General features: G+C 40.3%; 1 protein-coding gene across 1 annotated transcript in view; it reads left to right on the top strand.

The window, feature by feature from the left end:
* GDA (guanine deaminase) overlaps positions 1–16,261 on the top strand; it is a 30,555-nt gene extending 14,294 nt beyond the window's left edge. Inside the window, exons 7-14 of the mRNA XM_033084941.2 lie at positions 1,710–1,817; positions 2,280–2,387; positions 4,500–4,597; positions 5,129–5,196; positions 5,609–5,755; positions 7,960–8,078; positions 8,912–8,939; positions 9,663–16,261. Of these exons, the coding sequence (XP_032940832.1) occupies positions 1,710–1,817; positions 2,280–2,387; positions 4,500–4,597; positions 5,129–5,196; positions 5,609–5,755; positions 7,960–8,078; positions 8,912–8,939; positions 9,663–9,733 (747 nt within the window). The 3' untranslated portion in view covers positions 9,734–16,261. The remainder of the gene's footprint in view (positions 1–1,709; positions 1,818–2,279; positions 2,388–4,499; positions 4,598–5,128; positions 5,197–5,608; positions 5,756–7,959; positions 8,079–8,911; positions 8,940–9,662) is intronic.
* Positions 16,262–27,176: the final 10,915 nt, after the last annotated feature.

Below are 27,176 nucleotides of genomic sequence, written 5' to 3'. Positions count from 1 at the left end.
AAGAAATTATTTCGTACACGCATGTGGTAAACACACAATTTTGTGCTCCAATGTTATACACAGTAGTACTTTTCTTATCAGCATTTGGTTTTCTGTGGCTTCTTTCGACATCACATCTCAAAATATTGAAGAGCAGTTGCCTTGAGTTTAATTCCTAAACCATATGTAACACTAGAGTAATGCCTAAAGTATGTATTACTCCTTTTCTTTCTGGGAGATAATACAAGGAACTGCAGCCCTAGTTATCACTTACTGGCTTGTGCAAAATTCTTGCCTCTGACTGATGACAGAATTGTAATCCTGTTAACTATGTTTTTTAGGAAAATTTAAATCAGAGATACAAAGTGTAAACCTCTGTAGTTCTTGGTGTTTTCTCCACTGTTTCCTACTGTATAGCATGTCTGATTATATCACTATTCTTCTATCTAGGGAGTTTAGGTGTTTGTCAGTATTATAGGTAGAGAAGATTGAACAAGAAAATGGCTTTGGTTTTACAGAAGCTTGTGGTTTTGCAATGGTCACAGAAGTGTGACTGAAAAATACCTGGTCTTTCAATTAACTTATTTTTCATCATGCATGTAGACTCTCACAAATATGAAAAAGTATCCAGTGTTTCTGAAGACTGGTAAAAGTTGACTTGATGAGAGTTCTAATGAAAACAAATTCTTTAGAAAAGTTCATTAAAATTGTTGTGAGAAACCCCTACTTTCATTCTCTATTTCTGCAATGAAGTGTCTAATGAAAGCAAGGAAATTACTATACAGCTTAATTTGAGTTGGCAAGGATGCAGCAAGCAAAAAGCATTGAAGACAAAATGTACAGTAAATTCACGAATACAAGCCTCACTGAGTATAAGCCGCATCGCCAGGTGTTGGCAAACATTTTGTTTTTTGTCCATAAATAAGCCGCACCTGAGTATAAGCCGCTCTGTTGTTCGCCGCGAGGACCCGCGTGCAACAAAGTTGCCAATTAGTAACAGAATCGCGGCAGGGCGGGCTTTACTGGCTCGGCTCAGGCCATGAGGGCTCGGGGCTGCCAACAGGGCTGGGTGGCCCAGCTCGGAGCTGCCACTCGGCGGGGCCGCTCGGGGCCGGCCGCCGCCACCGCTGGGCTCGGTCACCCCGGCCCGGCGCTGCCCCGCAGTGGCAGGTGGGGCACAGAGCCCACTGGCACCCGTGGCGGCGATGGGAGGCGGGGATGTAGCCTGCCTGCTCCTGCGGCGGCGGCACGTGGGGACAGGAGCCCCCAGAGCTGCAGGGCTAAGCAGGAGAGAGCTACCCCGCCTTCCCCCGAGCTGCGGGGCTGGCAGGAGAGAGCCCCTGCCTCGCCCAAGCCCCGGGGCCAGCAGGAGAGAGCTGCCCCACCTTCCCCACCCCCTGTGCTGCCTGCACGGAGTAGCTCCACCCGCCGCGCAACAGAGTAACCAATTTGTAACAACCACATAAATGCAGGGTTTTACTGGCAGGAGCTCGACTTTGCAGTTTGCACTGACTTGGTTTGCACTCCCGGGGTTGAAAATGTCAGAAAATTATTCACATATTGGCTGCTCCTGAGTATAAGCCGCATTTCTGGTATGGGAGCAAAATTTTGGTCAAAACAGTGCGGCTTGTATTCGTGAAATTACTGTAAACGCCATGTAAATGCTAGTCTTCCTTGTGGTTAGTGAAATATACATGTAGAATACAAACCCCATCTTCTATTATTTTCAGTATCCCAGGGTGCAGCCTATAATAACCCCCCGCTTTGGCCCCTCCTGCACAGAGGACTTGCTGAATGCCCTTGGGGATTTAGCACAAACCCACGATCTCCGTGTGCAGGTAAGCTCCGAGAGCTCTGTGTGCCATTTAAATGGTGTAGACAGACAGCATGCTGACCATCTAAAGATTCCTTCGGGAGGGGATACTTACCTGCTGCCTTGATCTCAGCATCCACTCTGCTGTAGGATTGTTCTCTCTTTAACCTCACAATCACATCATGTATTATTTTAACATCTTCCAAAAATATGGAAGTTGGGCCTTCGTGTCACCACACTGCTACACTGGACATATGTAGCATCTCATATCACTTTTAAAGGAGCAAATGGAGCTTCTTCTTTATATCCTATGAAAACTTCTTCAGATCTGATGAAAAAAGAAATGCAAGGACTAGATCTAACTACAGGCTTTAACAAACACCATTTTTTATGAATGCATGCTTAGCACAAGTAGATTGCTCAGCAGGTTGTAATTTTGGGTTCAGTGCTGTTTAAAGGACTTGCTCTATGCATTTTCTTGTTGCAGAGTCACATAAGTGAGAATGAAGAAGAAGTGAAACTTGTGGAGAGCATGTTTCCTACCTACCAGAATTACACTGAACTGTATGATAAAAATAAGCTGCTAACCAGCAAGGTAGCCACATAGAAACATCTCCAACATAAATTACATTAATCCATGTAGAGAGTATGATGGTTTACTGTATTCTCCTGAATAAATTTTATTGTTCTGTCGAGGTCAGTGACATCTGCAGAAAAGTAAATTTGTTTTATGTTCTCTGTTGAGGTGTTGGATCTTTAAACAAGCCCACACTCTTCCTAAGTATTTTAGAGGAGGTGAAAAATAAACATATTTTATGCTCCCTGATTCATTTTCCAAAGCATCTAAAGAGAATAAGAGCAGTGGGATTAGAAGGAAGCTGGATAAAGCAGGTATTGTAGGAACTGGCAATACTTGGACAGTACGTAGTTATCCCTATACTCCAAGGATATTGTTCAGATTTTGCACATTGGTCTGCCTGAAGTTTTCTTCTGTGGTGTTGCATTAGGACCAGCTTCATTTTCTTCCTATGGAGAAGCAGCCCTCCCTGTTGAATTGTGAGCATCAAGCTCTCTTGAAGGTGCACTTTACTGCTCTGACTATCCAAAAAGCGCTCTCATCTCATTTTACCAGCTGATTTTACCAAACTCTGAGAGGCACACTAATCTGAAAAATTGAAATTCATTACAGATTTATGCTGGTAAGATAAATGTAATATACCTGCCCACAGGTAATTGCAGGTTGGAGAGTCAGGGCACACCTAATTAGATAATGGACTGCCCATGCAAAAGGGAATATGAACTACCCAACTACAGTCACAGCACTTAAACATCAGTCAAGTTCATTTAAAAATTCAGGAGAGAATTTTCAGATGCACAAGGGACAGTTGAAAACTCCCTGGGAATTAGCTATTGGGCTCCCATATCTGTGTTTGAAACTGTACACCAGTAAATTACTTGTTTACTGTTCTTTTTACTTGAGAAATGGACTGCAGAAGTATGTACACAGTATTAACCTTTGTTTTCTCACATGGTCCTTTGCATGCTGATCTGATGTTCTAAAGAACATATTTGTGCTGCAAAAGCACACGTCTTAATTCTGTGACTTGTATGCACACAAGTGAAAAAGGCCGTGAAAAAGGCCATGAAAAGTCATGATTATTGGTGACTTCTGGAGTCAGGCTCCTGGGTATTTGGGGAAACATTCTATTAAACATAAGCATAGCAGCAGAACCTCAGATATTGTGTCCCCATCCACTCAAACTAAGACAGCAAATCAATTTTTTAAAGAAGTGTTTTAAAAGCAGAGGATTTTTTTTTTTTGAGCTGTTGCTGAGACGTTTCTTTCTTTTTAAAAACAGTACAGATTGGCAGGGATATGCTTCACTAGCTACCATGTATAGGTCCTTGTCTGAAGATGTGGCTATTCTTGTGTTTTCAGCTACATTGAGCTTGATGAGTAGAGATGGGAGGAGTACAGTGCTTTTAGGAGATGCTCCGTGGAAGCAGTCTCAGTGCCATGGTCAATTTTATGTGCAGATTGCAAGGTCTAACAGAGCTTTTACTCTTTTCTTTCAGTGGGCATTTGGCATATGAGGTAATGCCAATTAGATTTGTACAGGAATAATTGGTTTATGCACTATTAAATTATCCTATCCTATACTTCTATGTTTTTCTTTTGAAGTTATTTTTAAAGTCAGTTATGTAGGGTAAGAAATAAAAGTAATTTATCAGTTGCACAAAAAAATTGGATTATTTTACTTAAAGAATATTTAATCTCTCTCTCCTGGATGCAAACCTTTAGAGAGCCAATAGAAAACATACTAAGAGTACATACATCTTTCATTTTATCTGGTGTATTCCTAGCCCCAGTACTTAATCTGTTAGCTACAAAATATAAATTGTAAGCTTGCTAAATGCTAGGACAACTGGGAAGTTCTTGCTTTTGTCTTTGGCCACAGCAGTCACTGCAAGTGCAAGTACCCTGTATTCCTATATTTAAAAATGCAAAAAAGCTGAAGGAATGGTATGTCAGGCACACTGAAATTAATCAGTTTTCCCCTTGTGGGTTTTAGGAGTTTAATTCAAGAAATTCATTAATTTCACTAAATGGTAACTGTCCTTTTGACCATTTAAAGCAGTGCAGCAAACCTCACAGCCACAGAATTAAATGAAATATTAAGTAAATTGTGATTCTCTTTTTCTTTAGACAGTGATGGCTCATGCCTGTTACCTTTCTGAAGAAGAGCTGAAACTTTTTAGTCTTCGTGGAGCTGCAATTTCACACTGCCCAAATTCTAACTTTTCGTAAGTTAAAAAAAAAGAGAAAATAGGAGTGATATATAATTAAATAAAGCTGTTGTTTGTGTCGTACCCTGAGTCAATGCTACCATTGCAAGGCTATTTATACAATGAGGTATATTTATACCTCATTACACCATAAATGACATATTGGATTGAACCTGACCATTCATCATCCACTTCTACGTACAATGCTCTGGACTGATTTGTGGTCTTTCAGTTTAGTTATTGCATCTCTATCCATATCTATATAAATATTTATTTTCTAAAAATTATTTTTCTTTTGACTGTTCTGGCAGTGGTAGATTCAAGGCATCTCTATTCCCCCTGAAGTGTGCTAATGTTTTGGCAGAATAGACTATAAAGTCTTCTTTCTATTGAGCAGACATGAGACACTGCATGGGTACCAAGCCAGAATAAATAATAAACCAAATCTTGTCCACATTATGGGAGAGTCTTTGTCACAAATTGTCTCTGCAGCCCTGCTTGTCCTGCACTTTTTGTAGCACACAGAATGTGTTTCTTCTTCCAATCCAGGTTGTGCAGTGGTGTCTTAAACGTGCGAAAGGTTCTCGAACACAATGTGAAGCTTGGTCTTGGCACGGGTTAGTAGTTTTCTTCTGGAAATTATTGGGAGATACAAAAACATTCACCTATTCATGTTTAAAAATCAGCATATCTCCAGCTTTTGCTCCTCCTTTGTTTTTTCCACTGGAGTAAGGAAATCTAGACTATTGAAATCTAGGGTTGGTCCAAAACTGTTTGAAAGAAAACTAAAAATTCATGAAGAGTTTTGTTGCTGTTGAGAGCTTAAGCAGAGCTTGAAAAACAACTTTTCAAGTTCTGTTTTTGTGTTGTGTTCTATTCACCTGACTGTGTATGACAGCACCTTTATTGGGAATTCAGAGACTGTGCTCAGCAGTAGAACTTGTTTGTATGTCTCTTCATGAAGCTTATAGAAATTTAGCATAGAGAATTATACCCAAAGCTTGTTTCTAAGAGTCTGATCCCTTTTAGATGTTGCTGGTGGATATTCAGCTTCTATGCTTGATGCTATAAGAAAAACAATGATGGCATCTAATAGCCTTCAGATCAATAAAGTGAATGGAACAGGAATAACTCTTGAAGAAGCTTTTCAGCTTGCCACTCTGGGAGGAAGCCAAGGTAAGAAGAAAATTCTTTAGTGTTCACACAGAGTTACAGCTCTTTTTGGTTGTATGTCTGCCTGTCTACATGAGAGATTCACAGATTTTCTGGTGCCAGAGTGAAATCTGACTGGTGGGCAGAGATAACCCTTTGGTTTCTCATGCCCATACTGGGCTTTTCAGAGAAGAGTATTCTATTAATGCTGAGAGTTTAATAACAAAATCTTGATGGTTTTTCAGGGTTGTACATTTGCTTTGCAAAGATCCTCAGACTTCTTAGTCATAAGGCTCTAAGTGCTAAGTTGTGTATTTATTGTACCAGCTGGAAAGTTGTTTTCTCAGCAACCATCACCCAGAAGAAAAACTGCAATTACTGTAAAATCATGCATTATATTTGTCATCAGTTTCTAATTTTGCTTGTGCTTTTTGAGCTGTCAGTGAGGCAGTTTGTTGCGAATCAAAACATCATGCAAATCACTCCTCACTCAGAGAAAAGCAGAAAATTTAAACAGGCTTTCCACCATGATTGTTCAAAACACAGTTGCATGTGCAGAATGCCGTCATATAGTATATGGGTTATCCAGTTTTGGAGAAACAGTTTTGTTGTGATCAGTGTGCACATAAAAATAGATAAAATTTTTAAAATTTAGTGGAACTGGTATGATTTATCAGAGAGGAAGTCCATACACAAGTGAAAACCTATTCTTGTTTCAGTGGGCAGAAATGAGCTCACCACCTTCTAAAGCACTGGTTGCAAGACTTCTCAGTGTAGCCTGTGTGTAGCTGTCAAAAAGCACCATTGGAAATTATTAATGGAACTTTAAAAGATGTAGTGAAAATGCCAGTAACAGGTCTTCTCAGGACTGTGTTTCCTGGAGAGTGTAATGGGGGAAATAGAGAAGATGAGCAGGGAACAAAAAGTGCTCTTTTTCCTGCAATATATACTGTTCCACAAAGTATGAGAACAAACTAGCTGAGACACAGAAGGAAGACTCATAAAAATCCCAAACTCATATGTGGTTTCCCTTCCCAGCTACTCTTGTGCTTTTTCTACATTAGATTTCCTTAGTAAAGTGTTAATTTTGTGTATTCATTTTAAGCTGTTTTATCCTTACTGAATCACTTTTAAGGGTAGAATATAAATTACTTTCACAAGCTTTCAGTAGCCTGGTTACTGAAAGGGAAAATTTCAGTGGCAGAAATTTGAATCAGTGAATATTTTGTTGGAATAATCTGCTTTGTTAAGACTACTAAACCCTTGTCACCCTCTTGTGTTTAATCTAAAAATTGCATTCGGCTCAAAAATCTGAAGGAACATGAGTTCAACATTTTAGTTGAAACTAGTAGGTAATCCAAATATTTCCTAATTTGTAGGAGTTTAAATGTCTTTAAGATATTGTGATATTCCTGCCTCTCACAAACTTCAATGAAGACTGGAGTTGCTTTATCAGAGCAATTTGAAAACAAATGAACAAATTATTTGCAGATATTATGCTCTTTGATAACTTTATTTCAAAGTATTGGAAAAATTTGTTTAATTCACAGATACTTTCTACAACTTAAAACAGTCCAAATTTATTTCTAACGAGGTGCAAAGGCTTCTCCTGAGGTATTCTAAATACTACCCCAGTCCCTGAAGATAAATATGTAGGTTTTTAGGGCATGTGGACCTGAAAACTTGTGGTTGTAATGAAACTTTGGAAAAATAAAGCTAAATAATGGACCACAAGCCAAGCCTTACAGGTAGGAATGAGACCTTCAGACTGACTATGATTATTTTTCCATGCCCTATTATTCTTTGTTCCTGCTAATTGCAATTACTCTCTGGACACCTCTTTCATTATCATATTGCTGTATATTGCTATTGCAATAGCCTATACAACCTTTCAAAATGGCTTAAACTTTTTTAAAAATACTTAAACTTTTTTTAAAAATACTGCCTTAGCAAGGGACTCTTATTGTATGCTTTACCACTTCTCTGACTTCGTTTCATTGCCCCATTTGGAGTTTGAATGTTTTTGCAATATAACCTACAGTTCCTTAAGTCTTTTAGGAGCTCAGGTACTAACATACTGGTTATTTAATTTGTTTTGGGTTTTTTCCTTGTAACCATTTAAATCTTTGTTTGTCTTATGAATATTTCAAGTAAGTTGCCAGGTACTTCTACATGGTGGAATGAGGCTGGTCCTGAAGATGTGTTTATGAGCTTATTTTCTTATTCAGCTCTAGGACTAGATGATGTGATTGGAAACTTTGAGGTGGGAAAGGAATTTGATGCACTGCTAATCAACACGAAGGCTTCAGACAGCCCTTTTGACTTGTTTTCTGCTGATGATTTTGAGGTAATCAGAACAGGATCGATGATCAATAAAATTGATGGAAATGATGGGGAAAGGTCCATGATACAGACAGAAAAGGTCTCTTGAGAGTGATTCTGGTGACAGGAATTGGGTGTACTACACCCCTGCTGTCTGTGCTTCAGCCTAGGCATTCCATGTTTGTTTTTTCTTCAAAATTTTGCCGACCCCAGTGACAGCGCCATGACACCATGAGCAAAAATGTATGTAATGTGTTTAATGCATGTTTTATTAGCCTGAGATGACAATTGCAGTTATCTGTTTGCAGTGACAAATGGCAGTGAATAAAAAGCAATTTAATTTTTGTCAATACTTAGAGTTCAGACTGAAAAATGGCAACTTGTTCCCAGAGAAAGGTTAGGCTGCCTTTCCTACATTGCTATTACAAAATGAAGCAAGCACTCAAGATTGGCTAATTTGAATTAAAAGCCCAGTTTTTATCTTAAGATTAAGGCACTTGGTTTTATGGTATGGAAACACCTTCTCATTCAAAAACCTCCTCTGACTAAAAAAGATAATTAAAATCAGTTACTTGAATTTATAGGTGTGGCCAGATTGCCTGAAAACAATTCAATTTCGGTAAAAACTAATGTTTTTAAGTTTAAATCTAAACTTTCTGAGCTAAGTTATTGGTCCTTAGGACCTTACAAATTTTGCCTTATTTTCAAAAAATGAATTAGGTATGTTAAGTTCTGAATTCACTGTTACTAGGATTATCTAGGAGAACTGGTTTTATCAGTTCTTTCAAGCTTCAAATGATTATGATCCAGGACAGATGATACTGCTTTCTGAATTTGTTTTCTCCCACTGTTTTATAGGATGCACTCCAGAAGTTCCTGTATCTAGGTATGTTTTGATTTTCAGCTCAAGTTGAATTCTCATTTCCTACATCAAATATTGTCTAAAGTAATGTTGGGATTAATAATAAATTTATTTTTATATAAGTAAGTAGACATTTGTTTGCAGTAATTAAACATATTTATACAACTCTTACCTGAACATTATCATGCCCCTAATAATTAATATTAATATTTTATATTAATAAATAAAAACTGGTTTGCAATTTTTTGTAAATACATCTGGGTAGTGTCTGGGCAGGGGCTGCAGGGTTGTGATGCTGAGTGCCTGGTGCCAGCTCTGGCCACAGCTGTGTCATGCTCTAATGAGACTTTTGCCTTTCTGGGGAGCTGTCTGGGCCACACCAGCCTTCTTGCTGGCTGGTTCCCAAGCCAGTTCAGACACTGTGCAACAAATTATTTTCTGTACAGGTACATAATATTTTTGGGGTTTGGATCTACTGAACATACAGAAAATCCATGACATTATTGCAGCAGCTGAATGATATATTTATTTAAAAAAAAAAAAAAAAAAAAAGAAAAGGCTGCTAAAACATTTATTGATCTGTGTGGTAGCCCTGCTAATTCTCTCCAAATGGACTTTCTTAGTTCTAGGACATGGTTATTGCAATTAATGTGTTCCAAAACTGTTTTTGTAGACTGCATAAGTTTCATTAATTAAATCAGTGTTTGTATTTATGTGCAAATCTCTGTTTTGACCATGTTATTTCAGGTGATGATCGGAATATTTCTGAAGTGTATGTGGCTGGAAAGCAAGTGGTTCCTTTTTCAAGTTCTGTATAAATTTTCCTCCATTTTCCTTTTGCAAAATACTCAGCTGGTCATTCTGCATCTGATTTGGAAAAGATTGATTAAACACAGTGCCTGATCATCAAGAATGACACCTCACTTTTGGATAAGGTTTCAAAATTTCAAACATTGAAAATTTTATTAGACCTTTCAAGAATTATTTTACCAAAATTTTCATAGTTCTAGAGGGAACGGCTATATAAATTTCTTTGTAAAAATAGCATTTGATAAGGGATTTGATAAATACCTATTTAAAGAGGACACCTGCTGCTCTGTTTAATAACAGTATAGAAAACATTATGTGGAACAATGAGATGCTCATTGTCTATAGGAATTTTAAAAACCCCCAGTGCTTGTAAATTGATTTTGCAGGTAATGAATATCATGGAAAAAATGCAATTTCTGTAGTATTATCATCAAGTATGGAAAAATCAGTGTCATTTTGGAGAATGTAGTTTTTCCTAGGAACTTAAAAAAAAATTAAAACATTTTTTTAAATGGGAGTTAAGTAAGTGTGTGTTGATAAATAAATAAGGGTCCTTATCAAAGAGTTTAGAATTGTCATTTGTAGTCAGACACTCCACTGAATTACCACAATCTGAATTACCACGGCTGAAACTTCTGTTAAATTAGAAGCAGGCACTAAGATATCTCTGCAGGCTACATGATGGCAAACAAATTAAGAGGCTTTTCTGGACTAGAGGGAGTGCTTCATCAAGTTCAGCATCCTGCAGAATCTTCCCAAACTCATTTGCTCCTGACTGTTCAGACAGGATGATATCATGTCCCTTCTCTTTTCTGTAAGGGAAGTGAGTGCATTTAAAAAATTTCCAAGAGAAATGGTCTCTTTCTGGCCATTCCTACCTTTGACTTGAGGTGAAAATCATCACTGAAAAAAGCAACTCAGCTTTACTGTGCTCATTGTGTTTTTCAATGTGGCAGCCATAATTCTAGTCCTGTACAATTCCACAATTCCAGGTTAAAAATATACCCTTTTTGTTTTAGAAATCTGTGTGACTTCCTTTCCTAAACAGGCATATTTTCCTGCTCTTTTCTGAGCTTTTTTTAAAAATTTTTTTTTATTTTTATTTTATTTGTTTGATGAGGGGATTTCTTCTTGTTCCTCTGTTATATTTTTGCAACACAAGGAATGTAAGCTTTAATTTCAGAGTGATTAGAGACCAATATTGTATGTAGACACTGTAAACATGTGTTGAATATGGTTTTAAGGCCTGCTTCAAACTTCTTTGATTTCACTAAGCCTTGTTTCGCACTTTTATCTCACTGCCTGGGGATATAGGACTTACCTCTGTTCACAAGACAAGGGAGGTCACTGCACCAAAGTCTCACTTCATGCCTACTTCAGAGAGAGTGCTTGGCCCAACGCCACTCATAATGTTCTGATTTTGAAATAATTTTCAGAGCTTATGTATTGTTATGATTACGCCTACATAAGACAGCATAGCATCAAGGGGAAGTGTAACAGCAAATTCGGGCACTTAGACCAGTACAGTCTGTTCCATGTGGTTTTTTTGCCAAAGCTGAGGGGCAGTACCAAACAGCAGGGAATAACCAGCAGGTGTCTTGCAGACATCACTTGAATGCAGCCTTGCACTAAGAGCTTGCTCGGGTATCTTCCAGGGTGCTGCACTGTGCTTGCTGAGGTACAGCCTTCCTATCCATTATGTTCAAAGACTTCTAAGCTTTAGGAGTCCAGATCTAAGGATTAAGATTTACACATTCCATCAGGGTGTTTTCTCAACCATTATGTTTTTCAGGTGTCCCAATCACCTACACAGTAGCACTCTTGTTCAGCAAGTAACAGCCTTCAGCTCTTTAACTTGGTTTCCTGATTCAGTGACTTTTTTTCTCATGAACTTTGACATGAATTTAATTGACCAAATTTCACATTTCAAAACCAAAGAACTGTGAGACACATGTTTTAATCCTCCCATTACTGTTTGAAACTATTTTTAGGGAATTACATGGGTTTCAGCTTTGGCTTTCCTGTGGTGGAGAAAAATCACACAGTCTTGTGTACAGTGTATGCTAGTGCCCTACTTCTTTGCCTCCAGAGCTATGAATTAAATCAATGCTTTTATTTTAGTGGTAGTCTTAACTGTCTCTGACTTAATTGTTTTCCCATTATTTTGTAATGTTTTTAAGAAAGGGTTTCAGCATTTCTTCTTAAAATAAATATCTTTTGGGGGTGGAGAGGTTGCTTATTTGCAGTCTGAGAACACACTAAAACTTTAACAAATTCAGGACTACACTGCTGGCCCCAAAGGGACTCTCTAGGATAACTGCTGCCAGTGAGCTTTGTATCTGAATTTTTACTGGGTCATGAGCAGTTTGACTCTTGTTAAATTCAGGGATAAGGTAGGAACTCATCTTTTTATTATAGTTTTTCTAATGTCAAGTATCCAGACATTACGAGACTGAGTAATGGAAAATCACCTTTCAAAGAGTCTCAGATGGAGGAGGAACTCTGCCTGCAGGTAGTGCCATGGGCTGCCTGCAGCACTCTGCAATGCCCAAGACCAGGAGGAGCAAGGCCCAGGATGGACAGCAATACAAAAAATGCTGAAGTCAAGTTTAGGGGTAAAGGAAAGAAGTCTGAATTTGATGTTGGAGGAGGCCAGTGGAAGAATTAATATAAGAAATAAAATGAGGATCTTTTGACAGCAACATTTAGGTAGAACTGAATGGAGAAAAAATGTGCTGCCAGAAAAGTTAAGTGGGGTTATCTGAAGCAGTCCCAAAAGCTTGTTCAGTGGAAGACGGCTTATGCACACAGATTTTAAGATTTTAGGTCATAAAAAGAATGTAGTAGTCAGAATTCTCTGATGTAATTTAGAGGAAATTATTCACTAAGGTTCACTAAGTATCCCACTGTGAAGTTTTGGTTCTTGAGACTCTGCCTGTGTGTAGATTGCCAAGATGTTTGTTTTGGTAGGAGAGGGTCAGTGGATAAATGTAGTTACTGCTGGGACTTACACCTCTACACCACATGCAGCTCAAGACTACATATATTCTGCTTCCTTGGATAGATGCCCCTACTGCATATGCACTTTGAAGCAGTCAAGCAATGAGTTCGGGTTCTTAGTGTCTCTTTTAGAGGCTGGAGTATATTTGGAAGGCAGCTAGTGTAGTTTCCTCCAAAACAAGCTTAATTCTTGTATACCAAACCACCCTGCAAACTGAACCTAGGTTCAATAAGGGAGAATGATTGGGAATTTAGAACAACACTATTGTCTCAAACCAGATGCTAATGGAGGCTAGAACTTGAACTATCCCCACTCTGTCCTCATCCCGTCACAGAATTTAGCAGCTGGATACAAATTGCAGCAACATTCTTCCACCTTCTTCCCTTTTCTCCAATACCACCCCTTTCCCACCCCCCCGCCCAAAAAAAAACCAACCAAAAAACACGTAAACCTTAAAATGAAACAACTGAACACTATGGGGATATGAGTATGTGGAAGAAAATAAAGGAATAATTTTTAGTCAGTATAAATTGACAAACACGACAGTATATATTGACTGATTAAAGATAAAACCTCTGGAAAAATGTACATTCAACAGATTCCAGATGTCTCTCCCCACAAGTTCTCTTACCTGATGGTGGATGAGATCTTTCCTTCTTAATATGTCTTTATGTTCAGTGGTAGCACACCATGCAGACAAAGGAAAAAAAGGGAATTTGTGTAGAGCTTGCTTGTTGGGACAATATGCTTATTGTGGTCTATGGTCAGATGAGCACTTATTTATTATAAATAGAATGTATTTGAATTACTGTTATATGTTGATCTCATTGTGTCACTTTAGGTTTTGAAATACTAGTAGGAATTGCCTATGCATTATGCAGCATTATTTTAATTATTCATGTGTGGTAAGTGGAGTTCTGCACTTTAAAATGTTGCCTTGGCCTAATGTTTATATTTATGCTGTATTTTTGTGCAATCCTAAGGTTTTGTAGGGGGAAAAATGTGTATTTTTTCACTGTACTGAAATGATCAGTAAGTCAGCTTTCTTTTAGAAAAGGGAACTTCAAAATTACACTGTCCAAAAGTCTGTGCCTGATTATACAGCCATGAAAGGAAAATGGTTTTATGAACTTGAATAATAACATTTAATGTAAATAGAAATGCAGATAAATAGGATTTTTTCAAATATAATTATGATAATGCAATGCAAGTTAGGAAAAGGTATTACCATTGAATAGCTACAGTTTTATTGAGCAAAAGAGAACATAGTTATTCTTGATAATTAATTTGAAAAGAATACTTAAGTCTTGAAAAACAATAAGCCCAAGTTCTTTCAAAGAGTATCCCAGTTTTAAAAGGAAAAGGTATTAATGTCATTACAAGCTGTTTAAAAATATTATTTAAAGTGTTTCCAGGAACAATCTGTAATGGATGATAAGGTGGACATCTTTTAAAGTTCTGGATTTTCATGAATAAACTATGCTGCCTTATTTGCAGCCCAGAATGTGTTAGGAGTCAACTTACCTGTAAATTTATAGTGTAGGGTCACAGAATGAGCTGATTTGGAAGGGATCCTCAAGGGTCATTGTATCCAGCTCCTGGCCCAACATAGTACCATCCCCAAGGACAGGGAAAAAATGAATTACAGAAGACATTTGAAAAGACTGGCAGCAGAATGCAAAATACTGCAAAGTAGGAAGGATAGATCAGAGGAACTCATAAAAAGAAGATGGCATGTCAGTGAAATTTTAGGTGTGAAATGCTCCATTAAAAAAAAATACGTTCCCAGGTAATATTCTATTACATAATGGATGTCATTCCTTCTAAAAGTCATTCGATCCAAAACCTGACCAGGTTTCCAAAGCAGTTGCTTACATGCTTAATAATACAAACCCAAGTACCTGCTCATGGCATAATTACATAACCCTTCACAATTTCTAGATCTCTGCTCCAAGATTTAAATCAAAATTACCTGTAACAGTTCCAGAAGAAACATAATGTAAAGACATATTTTGTTTTATCAACACCTCTCCGGTCAAACATATAGCACTGGTCAGAACTTAATTAGCCTGGTCCCAGTGAAGAATTCCTGTTCCTGCATGCCCCAGACATCATGTACCTGGTGATGCAGTGATAACTGAGTCCAGACACAGGGTCTGGTGTGACTGAAGCAGCTGAATACAAACTGTTTTAAACTGTTTAGAAATTAAGCTCAATGCTGAGATCACAGCACATTTTAAATTACACAATCATATATCAAGTACTGAGCTTCTACATACTAGGACTTCAGCTTAAAGCTGTGAGGTTTTTAAGCCCTTGCACTATATGTGCAACAGCTCATGGTTCTCTTAACAGAGAAACCAGCAAATGACATCCACAAGGTATGAAAAAAAGTAACAACAAAATCAACAAATACCATTCTTGTTAAGCCAGAAGGACGTCAGCAACATTAACAACAATCTGTTTATCAAAGTTAATAGAACTATTAGTTTATGTGGCAAGCTGAGCAATGCTTTTGGGAGGCAGTTTCCCAGAAATTTCCGTGGAAATTCTTTCTTAGAAAGTGCCTAGAATCAGTGTGCTGCAAAGGTCCCTTGTGGCTTCTGCAGAGGCAATCACTTCTGCAGAAGTGCATGCATTATTAGTCATACCTAGACCCTCATTTCTTTACCCTGTCATGAATCAGAAGTGCATAATAGCTTAAATTCTGGCATTGGTTTGTGGTTTCTCATAGACTTAGTCTTAGTTTGAAAATCACTATGCTAAAGGAGTGGAGCTGGGAGAAGGACAAGGATAAAGGGCCTTACACAGCCTGCCTGATGCTTCAACACAAAATATTTGTCCCACTAGGTAGGTGTTATGTTTATACAGCTCTCAGTGATTTGGCTTAATGACTTGAGTCAATTCAAAACAATTAAACTCAGTCAAGGCTAGGACAAAAACTGTGAGTAGCTGACAAACACATAAAAATGTTTTACCATGAGCTGTATTTAAGTCATCATCAGCTCTCCTTAGCCAAGGGCTCCTAGGCATATTTAGATACAAAAAACTCCCTGGAGATAAGCCTGCAGGAGAAAAGGACAGTTTTGGTGACAACTGAAGGCTGTAAACTGCATCCTCTATGGCCCTTTGGCTTTGGAGCTGGGTTGTATACTCCTCTAACAACTTTTACAGATGAAATTTTTAGATAGCATTAGCATGTGCTCCTTACCTGAGGATGTTTGCATCACTTGCTTCAAGACAAATTTTCTTTCCCCAAAGGAGAGTTCACATCTTGCTGGACTAAGTTTTTCGGATGCTGATTTGTCTGCTTGTCACCTGTTGCGCATAAGCTGTGGTACATGTGAAAATGCCTAACTGGAGTTAATGTTGTTGATTTTACCCTTCCTTTTCTACTTGTGCAGTTTCAAGGAAGAACAATGTATAAGGAGAAATAGTATATACGATTTCTGCTGTTCTGCTTGGTTTTGGTCATGCTAAATAGGAAGTCGTGTACTGTTGAAACAAAATAAAGAGGCCTTGTGTTTTACATCAACCCTCGTCTCTTTCTGTATTTAACTTTTGACAAAAGAGAGAAAGCTGACAATCTAACTAATAACCAGTGAGGGCTAAAATACACAGCAACATACCCTGTTCTCTGGGGAACCTGGGTAACCCCCCATCACAGGAGTTTGCAAACTCTGCTTAGTATGTACAACGTTATTTTGGGGAAATCCTTTCAGATTCAAAGCTTTTACAGGTTTTGATGCATTTTTATCACCAGATTTGTTGGCTTCATAAATCAAAGCCAGTGTTGGCTTCAATAACCGCTTTGATTTTTTTGTATTGAACCATACTGCTTTGAAATGCTTGCTGCTTCTACTTAACGAAAGTCACATCACCTTTGAAGTGGCTTTGATTTCTCCACTTTCTTACTTTTCAAAGCTTAGAAATAAAAATGTCTCCAGTCTAAACAGCTCTGAAACTGACCAGAAGTGGGTTTTCTTAAAACAAAATATGCCATAAGAAGACCACTAATTACACACTGCGGAATTGTATACTGAAATGCTGAGAATTATGTGCAAGTTGTTGTCAACTTGCCCAAAACTTTGTGCACAAAAAATAAAGCTGTTCTGTATCTTTATCAACCAGCAGAGAGAAGAAAGTGAAAGAAAACTTCTTTTTAGACTACTGTTCTTAGTAGGACGACCCATTCAGGCTTTCAGTATGGGAATTCTGCTACTTGACATTTTACTTTTGAAAAACACCTTTAAGAAATGCTTTTGCAGTACTTCAGTGGAGTACTCTGTTGAGACTTACCTGTTTAAAGCAGTATGAGTCCCTACATGTGAGCAGAGCTCTTATAGAGTGTTCTTGTAGAGCTTTCCAGGTCAATTTGAAAATCTGAGAGCCTTTGGTATGCTCTCAGTAAATCTCAGTATATAATTACCTTTTTCACCACAATGAGTTGTTGCAGGCACAGTTTGTATAATTGAAAACAGTTTGCAATGCCCCCAAAAAGTCACTAAATAATCCTGAACATTTTATCAACATAAATTTATCAGTCTTCTCCCATGACTGTAAAGCAGGAAACAAAAAATGCTCTTGGTTTCAGATCAGATACTTGATCCCTTATATTTCAGCTTAATGGGTTTGCAGTTCATGACTTAAGATTATAGTTAAAATGCAAAATACAGGTTGCTTGCCCTATGCTTGTGCTCTGTAATTACCTGTCTTCCTTTCAAAGAATGTGACTGCATTCTTCTAATAATTTTTAATTAAATATGGCCTTAGGGAATTACCTTAAAAATATGGCATCAAGGCCACGAAATCGAGGTGAAGTAAGGAGCAATGCCTCTTCATTTCATAACCAGTCTCAGTTGTAACTGACAGAGAAGTATTTTTCTTCATAGAAACTGGAAGTATTAAGCAGTAGGTACATTTTCATCTCTGCCCCTGCTTGAGCCAATCTCACCTCCTAGCACACTGGTGAAAGTTCACAGCTGTCAGAAACCCAGCTTCTCTGAAAATTCATACACAATATCAATTCCAGCTAGCTACGGGCAGCATTAATGCTCACTATATTCTCTCCATGCTCTAAAAATTTCTCCCTGGCTTTTTATTTTTGAGAAGGAATCCCCATTGTTGTATTTTTATGGCTTGTGAAACAGCAAACAGATGTGCCACATGAGATCAGCACTGCCTAGCAGGACGCAGCAGCCAGTGCTGAGCAATCCTCCCTACCCCTGAGGTATCTGGGCATTTCCAGCATCGTCAAACAAAGTTCACTTACTTCAAGGAATAACAGGGAGAAGAGTTTGAACTGTGTGCAGCAGATGCTGTTAGAGACAGAGAGATTCACAGATTTTATAAGTGTAACCCATAAAGAATTAAGAATTGCCATCCTCTGCTCTGACCTTTCCAGCTCAGAGAGGGGTGCCTGAGGCACCTGTGAGGCCACGTCTCACATCTTCATTACATTCCCACCCTTGGGGCTGAATGTCTCCATAAAACACACACAGAGTGGTTTTGAGTCACCAGGATTAGTTGTTTCGGGCACTGTGTGTAAGAGCAACATAACACTGTGCAGGTTCGAAACACCCAGTGTCTGAATCTATTATGTGTCTTGTTCCCTTAAGTGCAGTGCTGTGATGAACCCCATGTTAGCAATTTGGGAGGTTGCTTGGACACCCCATTGCTCAGCCAGCCTACAGAAGCAACCCAGACTCTCTCTGGAGGCCTGCTGGAGGGAAGGCAGATCCCATCTTCAGGGCATCCTCATCTCAACGACATCACAAACTGTCAAATTAAATTCAAACTGCTGCATTTGCACTTCTTCTGATACAAAAGCCATCTCAATGCAGTTTATGTGCAGAAACAGCTCTCAGCTACACTCCTGCCTGTTTTGGGAGCTGCTGCTGTTCTGTAGCTGCTGCTTCTGGCTGTAGATGCTGATGTGGATGTGCTGATGTGGTACTGAGACCAGGTGAAACAGCATGAGGTGGTGTCATGAGTAGCCTTCATAAACTCCTGCAGTTCAGTTTAGTCTCTCTTTAAAATGAACAGGGCTTGGCAGTATTACCTCTCCTTTGCAAAGAGTTAAAGAGAAAAGAAATGAAAATAAGAGAGAAAAAGGAAAAAAAGAGCAAAAGGAATAATGAGAAGAACATCAGGAGGGGGAAAAATGTGGTCAGCTTTTTCCTACACTATTTCCTAGGTTTTATCTTATGAGGTGTTTCATATAAGTGGCAGGAGCCCAGGGAGGTGGATGGAGGGTCATACCTGCCTGTGCTGTTCTTCCCTCTCCCTGCACAGATCTTCTCCCTCTTCTCCTGGAGCATGACTCCTCAGGGTTGGCTGGCAGGACACCTACAGCCATTCAAATCCCCTGGTAAACCACAGCCCTCTGAGAGTGCCCCTTCAAAGTATCGTGTTTCATCACTTTTTGTGAGCCCTTCACACCTCTGAAGCACAGTCCATCACCTAGAGAAGCAACTTGCTTGCATGCAATTTGCAGTTGTTGCCCTAAAATATATACTATAATTTCATACTTTTGCCACCAATGCCATACAAAACTTCCATTAAAAAAGTCCTCCAGACTTCTCATAGTATTGAAATCTGCACTGGAGAAGAGGACATGATCTGCCCAAAGAAACAGCTTGCTGTTTAGGCTATGAAAATTGAATTTCCAAAATCACTGTAACAATAACAAAACCCCCCAGCAACACAGACCCTCCAGGATCGGTGGAGTTACCTGATGGTTGCTGTCCAAAGTGCAGAAGTTACACAGGCTGCAATGCTGAGGGCTACAGCCTGTGCAAACATGAAATGAAGGTGGGCCATGGCACCACCTCACAGCGCCTTACCTTGTCCCAGTCACATGTAAGTGTGTGTCAGTACACCACATGTGGCTTCAGAATCTGTTTCAGACTTCACAAAAGCTCCTTCCAGGACAGGAAGCTTTGGACTCAGGTATGCTTGAGCTTGCACCCAACCCTCTCCATTATTTTCTAGGTCTTTCCTGCAAAATGTGATTTAATTTAAAGTACCTGCTAACCTTTTTCCAAAAGGTACAGTTCTCTCCTGGCTTTAGTTTCACAATGCATCAGCTGCAGGGAAAGGAAAGTCTGTTTGCAGTGTGAAAATCTCTCCCATGCCTTCAGCTTTCCCACAGCTGCTTTTATGGGCCATGTCAACTTATTGGGATGCAATTTTAAGAATGAGCTGTTCTAGCGTAAGAACGAAAATTCTCTTCATCCATCTCTGGGAACAGAGGTTTTCTTTGTCTGTTCCTGGGACAAGGTTTCTCATCTCTCTCTATAGGAGTTTCTCATTAGATCACAGCTACTGCAACATCTGCTTATTTCAATGCTGATGCTTCTGCTCACACCTGTGCTTAGAATGCTACACCTCTCCAATGCATTCCATGAACTACAGAGAAAAAAACAAAGTCTGGAATATCAAATACATCTTCATCATAGCCTTACAAAAGAATTTCAGCTCAAGACTAAGGCATCTTCTCAATCCTCTCCCATCTAGAATTTGACTCCTTCTTTACTGATCTTAGTGCCCCATGTTGCTTCCTGCATGTGTCTTCACCCTTTCCTTTTCCAGATTCGGGAGAGAATTGGTGTTCATAGGTTTATTTGTTCTCAGACTTTATCAATTGAAACAGTTTCATGGAGTTCTACAGCCCTGAAAGGTTGATCTCATCCAGGGTCTGCACCGGGGAGATCTCTCACCATTCTTCTCATAGCTGGTAATGTGGGTCCCTGCCAACATCACATAGGGCCAGTCACCTGTTCCAAGGCCAGAACCCAAGAGAACTTTTCCCAGGCTTTGTTCATTTTCAAATGTGCTTTTCCACAGAGGAGGGTTCAACTCTTTCAAGTGATTTAACCAGGTGTCAATCTTCAAATCTATCCAGTTGATTGGCTCTGCCATCCCCACAGGGACCACCCCCTAACTGAAAACCAGGCTTTGCTAAACCAGGACAGATGTGCAGCAGGAAAGCAGGAGACAGAACAAGCCTCCCCTTGCAGACTCCCCTGCTTTCAGCCTGAAAATCGTATGCATTTAAGTCAACACTAGATTAGAGAAGTTTGTTTGTGGTCTTTAGTTTGTCTAGTCCCTTTCTAATACATTAGTGTTTTTTGCTCTTCACAAAATTCAGCAACTGTGAATCCCATCTATTCACTTTTTGTTGGGTGGCACAGCCCTTTCTTCTGTTTGGTTTACTGGCTGCCTAAACGCATCCCTGCCTCCCAGACTGCAAGCTCTAGTGAATAATATAGTGTCACCTTTTCAACCAGCATTACTGTCCTTACAAATGATTTCAAGGAAGACTGAGAATATTTTGTGCTTTTTATATTTTTGGTTCAATTTATTAAATGGGTGTGTTCATGCATTTATTTTGTAATTTGGCTTGACACAGAAAGATTACTGAACAGTAAATTACACGTGAAGTAGACTGGACTGGTTTCTCAGAAAACAAGGAGGAGCTGCCAGTACTGCCTATCTCCCAAATAAAACAGATCATTTTATAGACCTGGAAGCAGAAGAAGATTTTGCATGTTTTTCAAGGGCCAAACAGGATGGCATTTGCCTGAAGCCATTAAAATATCTCGTTTCTCCATGCTGAGGGTGATAGACACGCTGAGCTGGAAATTGCTGGAAGATGGTGTCAGATTCAGACCAGACTTTAAAAGAAATATTGTGCAGCTAACATCCTTGCCTTGATCCAAAACTGATTTACAGCATCAAGTTTCCACCTTTTCCTCCCTCCTGTACAAATGTGCTGTGTGGTATGAGAGCCACTATGAAGAGGATAGCAGAAGCTCTATGACAGGGCATAGAAGGAGGGGAGAGAAGGGAAAGAAGGAAGAGAACGCTATTTCCTTCTTCCCACTGGCCCTTGTGCATATAAAACCTGGTTCTTTAAATAGATCCTTTCTGACAGCAAAGGAGTACAGTCAGAATATGGAATGTTGCACTTCTACTAAGGACATGAGGGGAACAGGCAGTACAGTTGGTGGCAGTGTTGCCCTGGGTGTGCCATCTCCTTTTGGAGATGTTTTGTGTGTTCCTGCTGATGTGCATTCTGTAAACACTACCAGAACTTTACGTTCTGGGACAAGTTTAAAAGTTTGCATCAAACTACAGACAGACTTGAGGTCTGATCTTGACTGCAACTGGATGTACAAATTGCAAAATATCCCTTTGGATCATTGTTCATACTCACTTCTGTTATTCACATGAGAACTCAGAACCATTTATTTTTAATTGTCCTGATAAAATTCATATACTGTGGTGCTAAATGTGGGATGGATGGATGGATGGATGGATGGATGGATGGACGGACTACATGATATTACTAATAGCAAGTATAAGAATTTGTAAGTTGTTTCCTAAACCAAAGATTACCATGCAACCTCAACATCCTCACCAATGACCATTAAAATTTCAGCTGGCTTTCTCTTGGAATAAGGTCACAAAACCAAGGTGTTAGACATCACCAAGAATTACTTCATAATGACCACAACAACCTCTTTAAAACTCTTACTCATCCTTTTTCTCTAGAGGGCAAGGACAGCAGCATGGCCCCACTGCTTTTTATGTCTTTGGCAGAGCCCAGGAGGGCTGGACACTGTGGCTTCTCTGCCAAGACACGGGGGTACAGTGATGAGCACCTCCCCTGGCCTCGAGGATTCAGCTGCCAGCCTGCCCCTCTCTGGAGCAAAGGGAGCCAATGCTGGCTGCTTGCAAAGGTGTCTAAGCAACTTGCTCTGATAGATATCGGAAGATTGCAATGTATTGCTCCCCTTTGTGATGTTTGTGCTGCTCTGGAAGAGTTAAACCTTTCTACAGGCATAATTTAACCAACTATTTTCAGTCTCAATAGCACGTGGAGGGTTCTTGTCTGTTCAGTAAACACTACATCCTGGTTACTAAAAATGTCTATATAATTGTTTTGGGTGGTTCTGTTACTTATGCAGGCTTCTGAAGTGTTAATTGTGCTATTGGTGCTAGATACACTGAGCTGTATTTTGCATTTACTGGAATCCTGACTCACTGAGCTGACTAAATCGCTGTATGTTTGACTTCAGAACAAGGCAGAGCTAATGTATTTCAAAGTGGTATTTGATAAGCAGATTATTCCACTGCCTACAAAAATCCATATTAATAATTAGACAAAATTAAGTATGAGAATGAATTGCGTGGCGTCTCTCACTGACATATATAGCTCCCACACTACTCTCTGCATTTTGTTTGATCTATTCACCATGCAGAGTGTGAGCACCTTGAAGCAAACATGGTCTCAACATTGTATACTGGACTTTGAGATTTGTTTTTTAACATTTTATCATACCATCATAAAAACAGAACAAATACTCTTATCTCCTGTTATGGACATTTGCATGACAGTTTACCTAAACATGACATTAAATTCCTTGTTGCAAATCTTTATAAAATGATAAAGCAGGAAAAAACACTCCCCCTTTTCTCACATGTAGATCAGATACGGGCAATATTCGCATGGAGGCCTATAAAGTATAAATCATACTTTAGGCATTAAACCTTCCTTGTTATTAAAGGAAGTGTTTGACAGTAAAAAAAAGGGACTTGAAGAACAAAACACACTCGCTGGATGATCCACATGGCCACTTGCAGGGCTTTGTGCAAGCTTTTGTGGCACTGTTGTGCCTTGCCTCTGAGCACAGGTAAAGTGAAGCCAGTATGTCCTGCTGGAACTTGGTCTTCCCTGGCATTTACAATGAAGGTGGGGGTATGAGACTGCTCATGCTGGAGCAGTGTTGATGGAGGAGGTGCTGTCCTTTCCTCTTGCAGGCTGGAGACAAGCAGAGGCAATGTGTTGGGCATAAATATTCACCCCCTCATAGTGCCCTTGCATGGTCTGGAAGCTGATTGCATCCACATACTGCTGAAACTTCAGATCCATCATCACAGTGATGGTGTGGCATAGACAACCCCAGGACACCATACCCTGCCCTTTTGGCCTACTCAAAGTCCTTCTGAGTAGTATATGGTCAAAATGATCTGACTGTGCCACAGCTTGGCACTATCAGCACAGATAAAACAAACACACCTGCCTAAAATATTTACTTGTTCTTGGAATTTTGTTCTGGGACTAGCCAATGTGACTGTCAACTTCTTTGAAAAAATGGGGTTATTTTACTCTTAATTTTTATCCTTGGTAAGTAATTTCATGATTATAAGCCACACCATTTTGACTAAAATTTTGCTCCCAAACTGGAAGTGTGGCTTACATTCAGGAGAGGCTTATATATGAACAAATTTTGGAAATTTCCCAACCCGAGTTGGAAGTCCGAGCCAGCAGCAGCCCTGAGCTGAGGTGGAGCCTGCCCGGCTCCGGGCAGCAGAGCAGCAACAGCGCTGCCCAGGCCCAGGGAGTGTGGCAGTGGCACCAGCCGGGCACGCCCCTCTCCCGCTTCCCACCAGCACCAACTGGGCAAGCCCCTCTCCCTCTTCCCGGCAGCACTGGCCAGACAAGCCCCTCTCCCTCCTCCCGGCGGCAGCGGCCGCTTCCTGGCGACACTGGTGGGCACACCACTCCCCTGCCTCCCAACGGCAGCGGCGAGCGGGGCCGGGGCCACTCCCTGGTGGCCACCCCGAGCAGGGCTGAGCCAGTAAACCCTGCGATCCTGCGATTCTGTTACTGATTGGCAACTTTGTGAAAGTTGCACACGGATCTTCGATGCGAATGAATGTGCGGCTTACAATCCAGTGCAGCTCATATATGGAGGGAAAACGAAACGTTGCTGACACTCGGAAGTGCGGCTTATAATCAGTGCGGCTTGTAATTGTGAAATTACTGTAGTTTATTTTATTTTAGTATTTTTCTTAAAGCAGTTTCCTTGTATTGAAATTCCTTGTAAGTACCCAGGGAGAAGGAAGAAAAACAGGGTGTTATTTAGCTACTGAGTCACTGAAGGGAGAGGTTTGTGGTGTGTGAGGATGTGTTGTTGGGAGGGTGTGGGCTGGGGTTGGCACTGCTGCAGGTAGGGCTGCGACCCCCACGGCCCTGCTAGCCAGCCTGGGACTGCTGCAGTGACACAGGTGGCCCAAACTGGGCTCTCAAGAGGCATGACAGTTGGGACTCCTGCTCACATGGGGATGGCAGTGACAGGGCTCAACCTGCAGCAGGGACACCCTGGTGGGCTGTCCTGGACACCGTTTCTCCACAGCTGATTTTTGTGGATCACTTTCAGACGTGCCAGAGGGAAACTGAGGTACAGTGAAGACAGTGGGTAGCCACTGGTTATATAAAGCTGAATCAAACTCCTGAGCTGTTTTTTTGTGGGCTGAGAGTGACTCTTTCCTTGAAGTAGGAAGGAAAAAAGCTATAAAGTATGCTCATGTACACGTGAAAAGTTTAGAAATACAAAAACATATACCTGATCTCTGAACACAAGGCTTTACTTCTTTACACACATCTTCCAGATGACTGAGGTGGGAGAGTGAAGGGCAGGGATTTGCAGATGCAGCTCTCACCTAGAACAGAGCTGGGCACAAGCAGGTGTGTTTGAACAGACTTTTAAAAAACACAATGACCAAGTTTGCAGAAATTATATTCTTTGTCTATACTCCACCTAACTAGATTGTGTTTAGTTAAAAAAACCCCAACATAAGTTAGCAACTTAGCTGATGTTCATAAAACATTCCCTGAAAAGAAGCATATTTAGCAGAAAAAGCAGTGGAAGTTACCATAACTGCTTAGGACTTGCAGTCTGCAGTGGCAGTCTTGCTTTTAGCTTTTCTAAAAATAGTTCTCAATTTGTAGCCCAAAGCAGAGTACTACTTGTACTGCAGGCTGTGCATGTATTAACTTACTTTCTAAAGTCTGCTGAGATACGTTCTCAGCATAACCTTTCACCACAATTAAAAAACAACACACACACATACTTACAGGTCAGCTTTTCAAATCATGTGAACTGCTTTAAGAAAATCAGATGTGTTTACTTCAGACTGTTAAAACACTATCACAAGTGGGGACGAAATGAAAGAGAAAAGGCCAGTCAAAGCTTGTACAGAGTAACGGTAAGGCAGCAGAAGTTTATGTGTATTCTTGCCTATTGGTGCTTTTCTTGTTTGGCGTTGGTGTGACATGGTTGTTTCCTAAGTTTAACTGCCAGTGATTGAAGAATTTTAATAGCCTGATGAGGCCAAGTGTGGTGCTGGGTGGATTTTAGCCTCCAGAGAAGCATACTGGAGTTCACAGATCTTTTGGGGCAGTATTTGCTGTAAGGTAAATATAGAAATGGCAACCCTAGGCTTAATCTGGCTTTGCCAACAACATGATATGGTGAAGCTGTGTTTTGAATAGTTCCTGTTCAGGCCCCAGCCAAAGGGCTGCTGCTCCTCCCCTGGCCCTCCCTGGTACCACTCTGGAGCTTGAGGAAAGCAGGTATGGCACAGCAACACCTGAAGAAGCAAGGAGGGCTGTGTCCAGAGCATGGCACTGCTGCTTTTTCCGGTCAGGAGCTGTTCAGAGCTCAGATGTTGCACTCCTCTTGTCTGAAAGATGGCATTAGTCAGCACTTGGGGCATTCCTAGATGTTGTATGTCTGCTTCTGGTAGCATAACTCACTCACCCTCTCTGAGATCTGTGACATTGCTCTTTAAAATGTGGCATTTTAACTTGGACCACTTGACCAAAACCAAATCAGGAAGCAATTGCATGAGTTAGGCTAAAACCAGTGCTATAAGACAGTCGAGCAGCTGGTGCCAGCAGTCTGGTAATATGGCACAGCTGGAGCCAGAACTGCAGGACCGTGTCCTTACTGACCTCTTTTGTGCTTTGTCCTCCCCTCTGTGCACTGGGCACAGCTGCCTTTACCACCAGCATAAGGGGCTCTGGCAAACGAAGAGGCAGAGTCAGTAAAAGTCCTGATGTTACTATTCACTGACATAACCTTTGGCCTCTGGCAGCTATTTGCAGGGTGAGTGCTGCTACATGCCTCTGTTTACTGAAGGCTGACCAACACTGAGAAATGACTCTGCGCTGAACTGTGATTCAGCTTCAGGAGATGACAAACACAATCACTCCTGCTTAGGTGAAATGTGGAGTAAATTAACTAGAAGCTCAAGGCCACTTCCTAACGCAGCACAATTTCCAAACTCTAGCTTAGAAAATGCTGCTCAGAAGCCAGCGAACTGCTGCTACTGTCGGGTTTTTGTCAGATTTTTGCCTTTGCACGTCCAGACATATACAGCAATTTCACGATTATAAGCCGCACTGAGTATAGGCCACACTTCCGGGTCCCAGCAACTTTTCGTTCTTTGTCCATATATAAGCCGCATGTGATTATAAGCCGCACGTTACAATACAGAGTGTGATAAAAGGTATCTATTCTATCACCATCTGTTGAGGGTTGGGGCAGTGATCCTTATATCAACGGCAGATATTCTGCTAATGGGCCATCCATTGA

Source organism: Catharus ustulatus, chromosome Z (assembly GCF_009819885.2).
Source record: "Catharus ustulatus isolate bCatUst1 chromosome Z, bCatUst1.pri.v2, whole genome shotgun sequence".
Taxonomy (NCBI): domain Eukaryota; kingdom Metazoa; phylum Chordata; class Aves; order Passeriformes; family Turdidae; genus Catharus; species Catharus ustulatus.
This window is presented reverse-complemented; position numbering and strand designations above follow the sequence as displayed.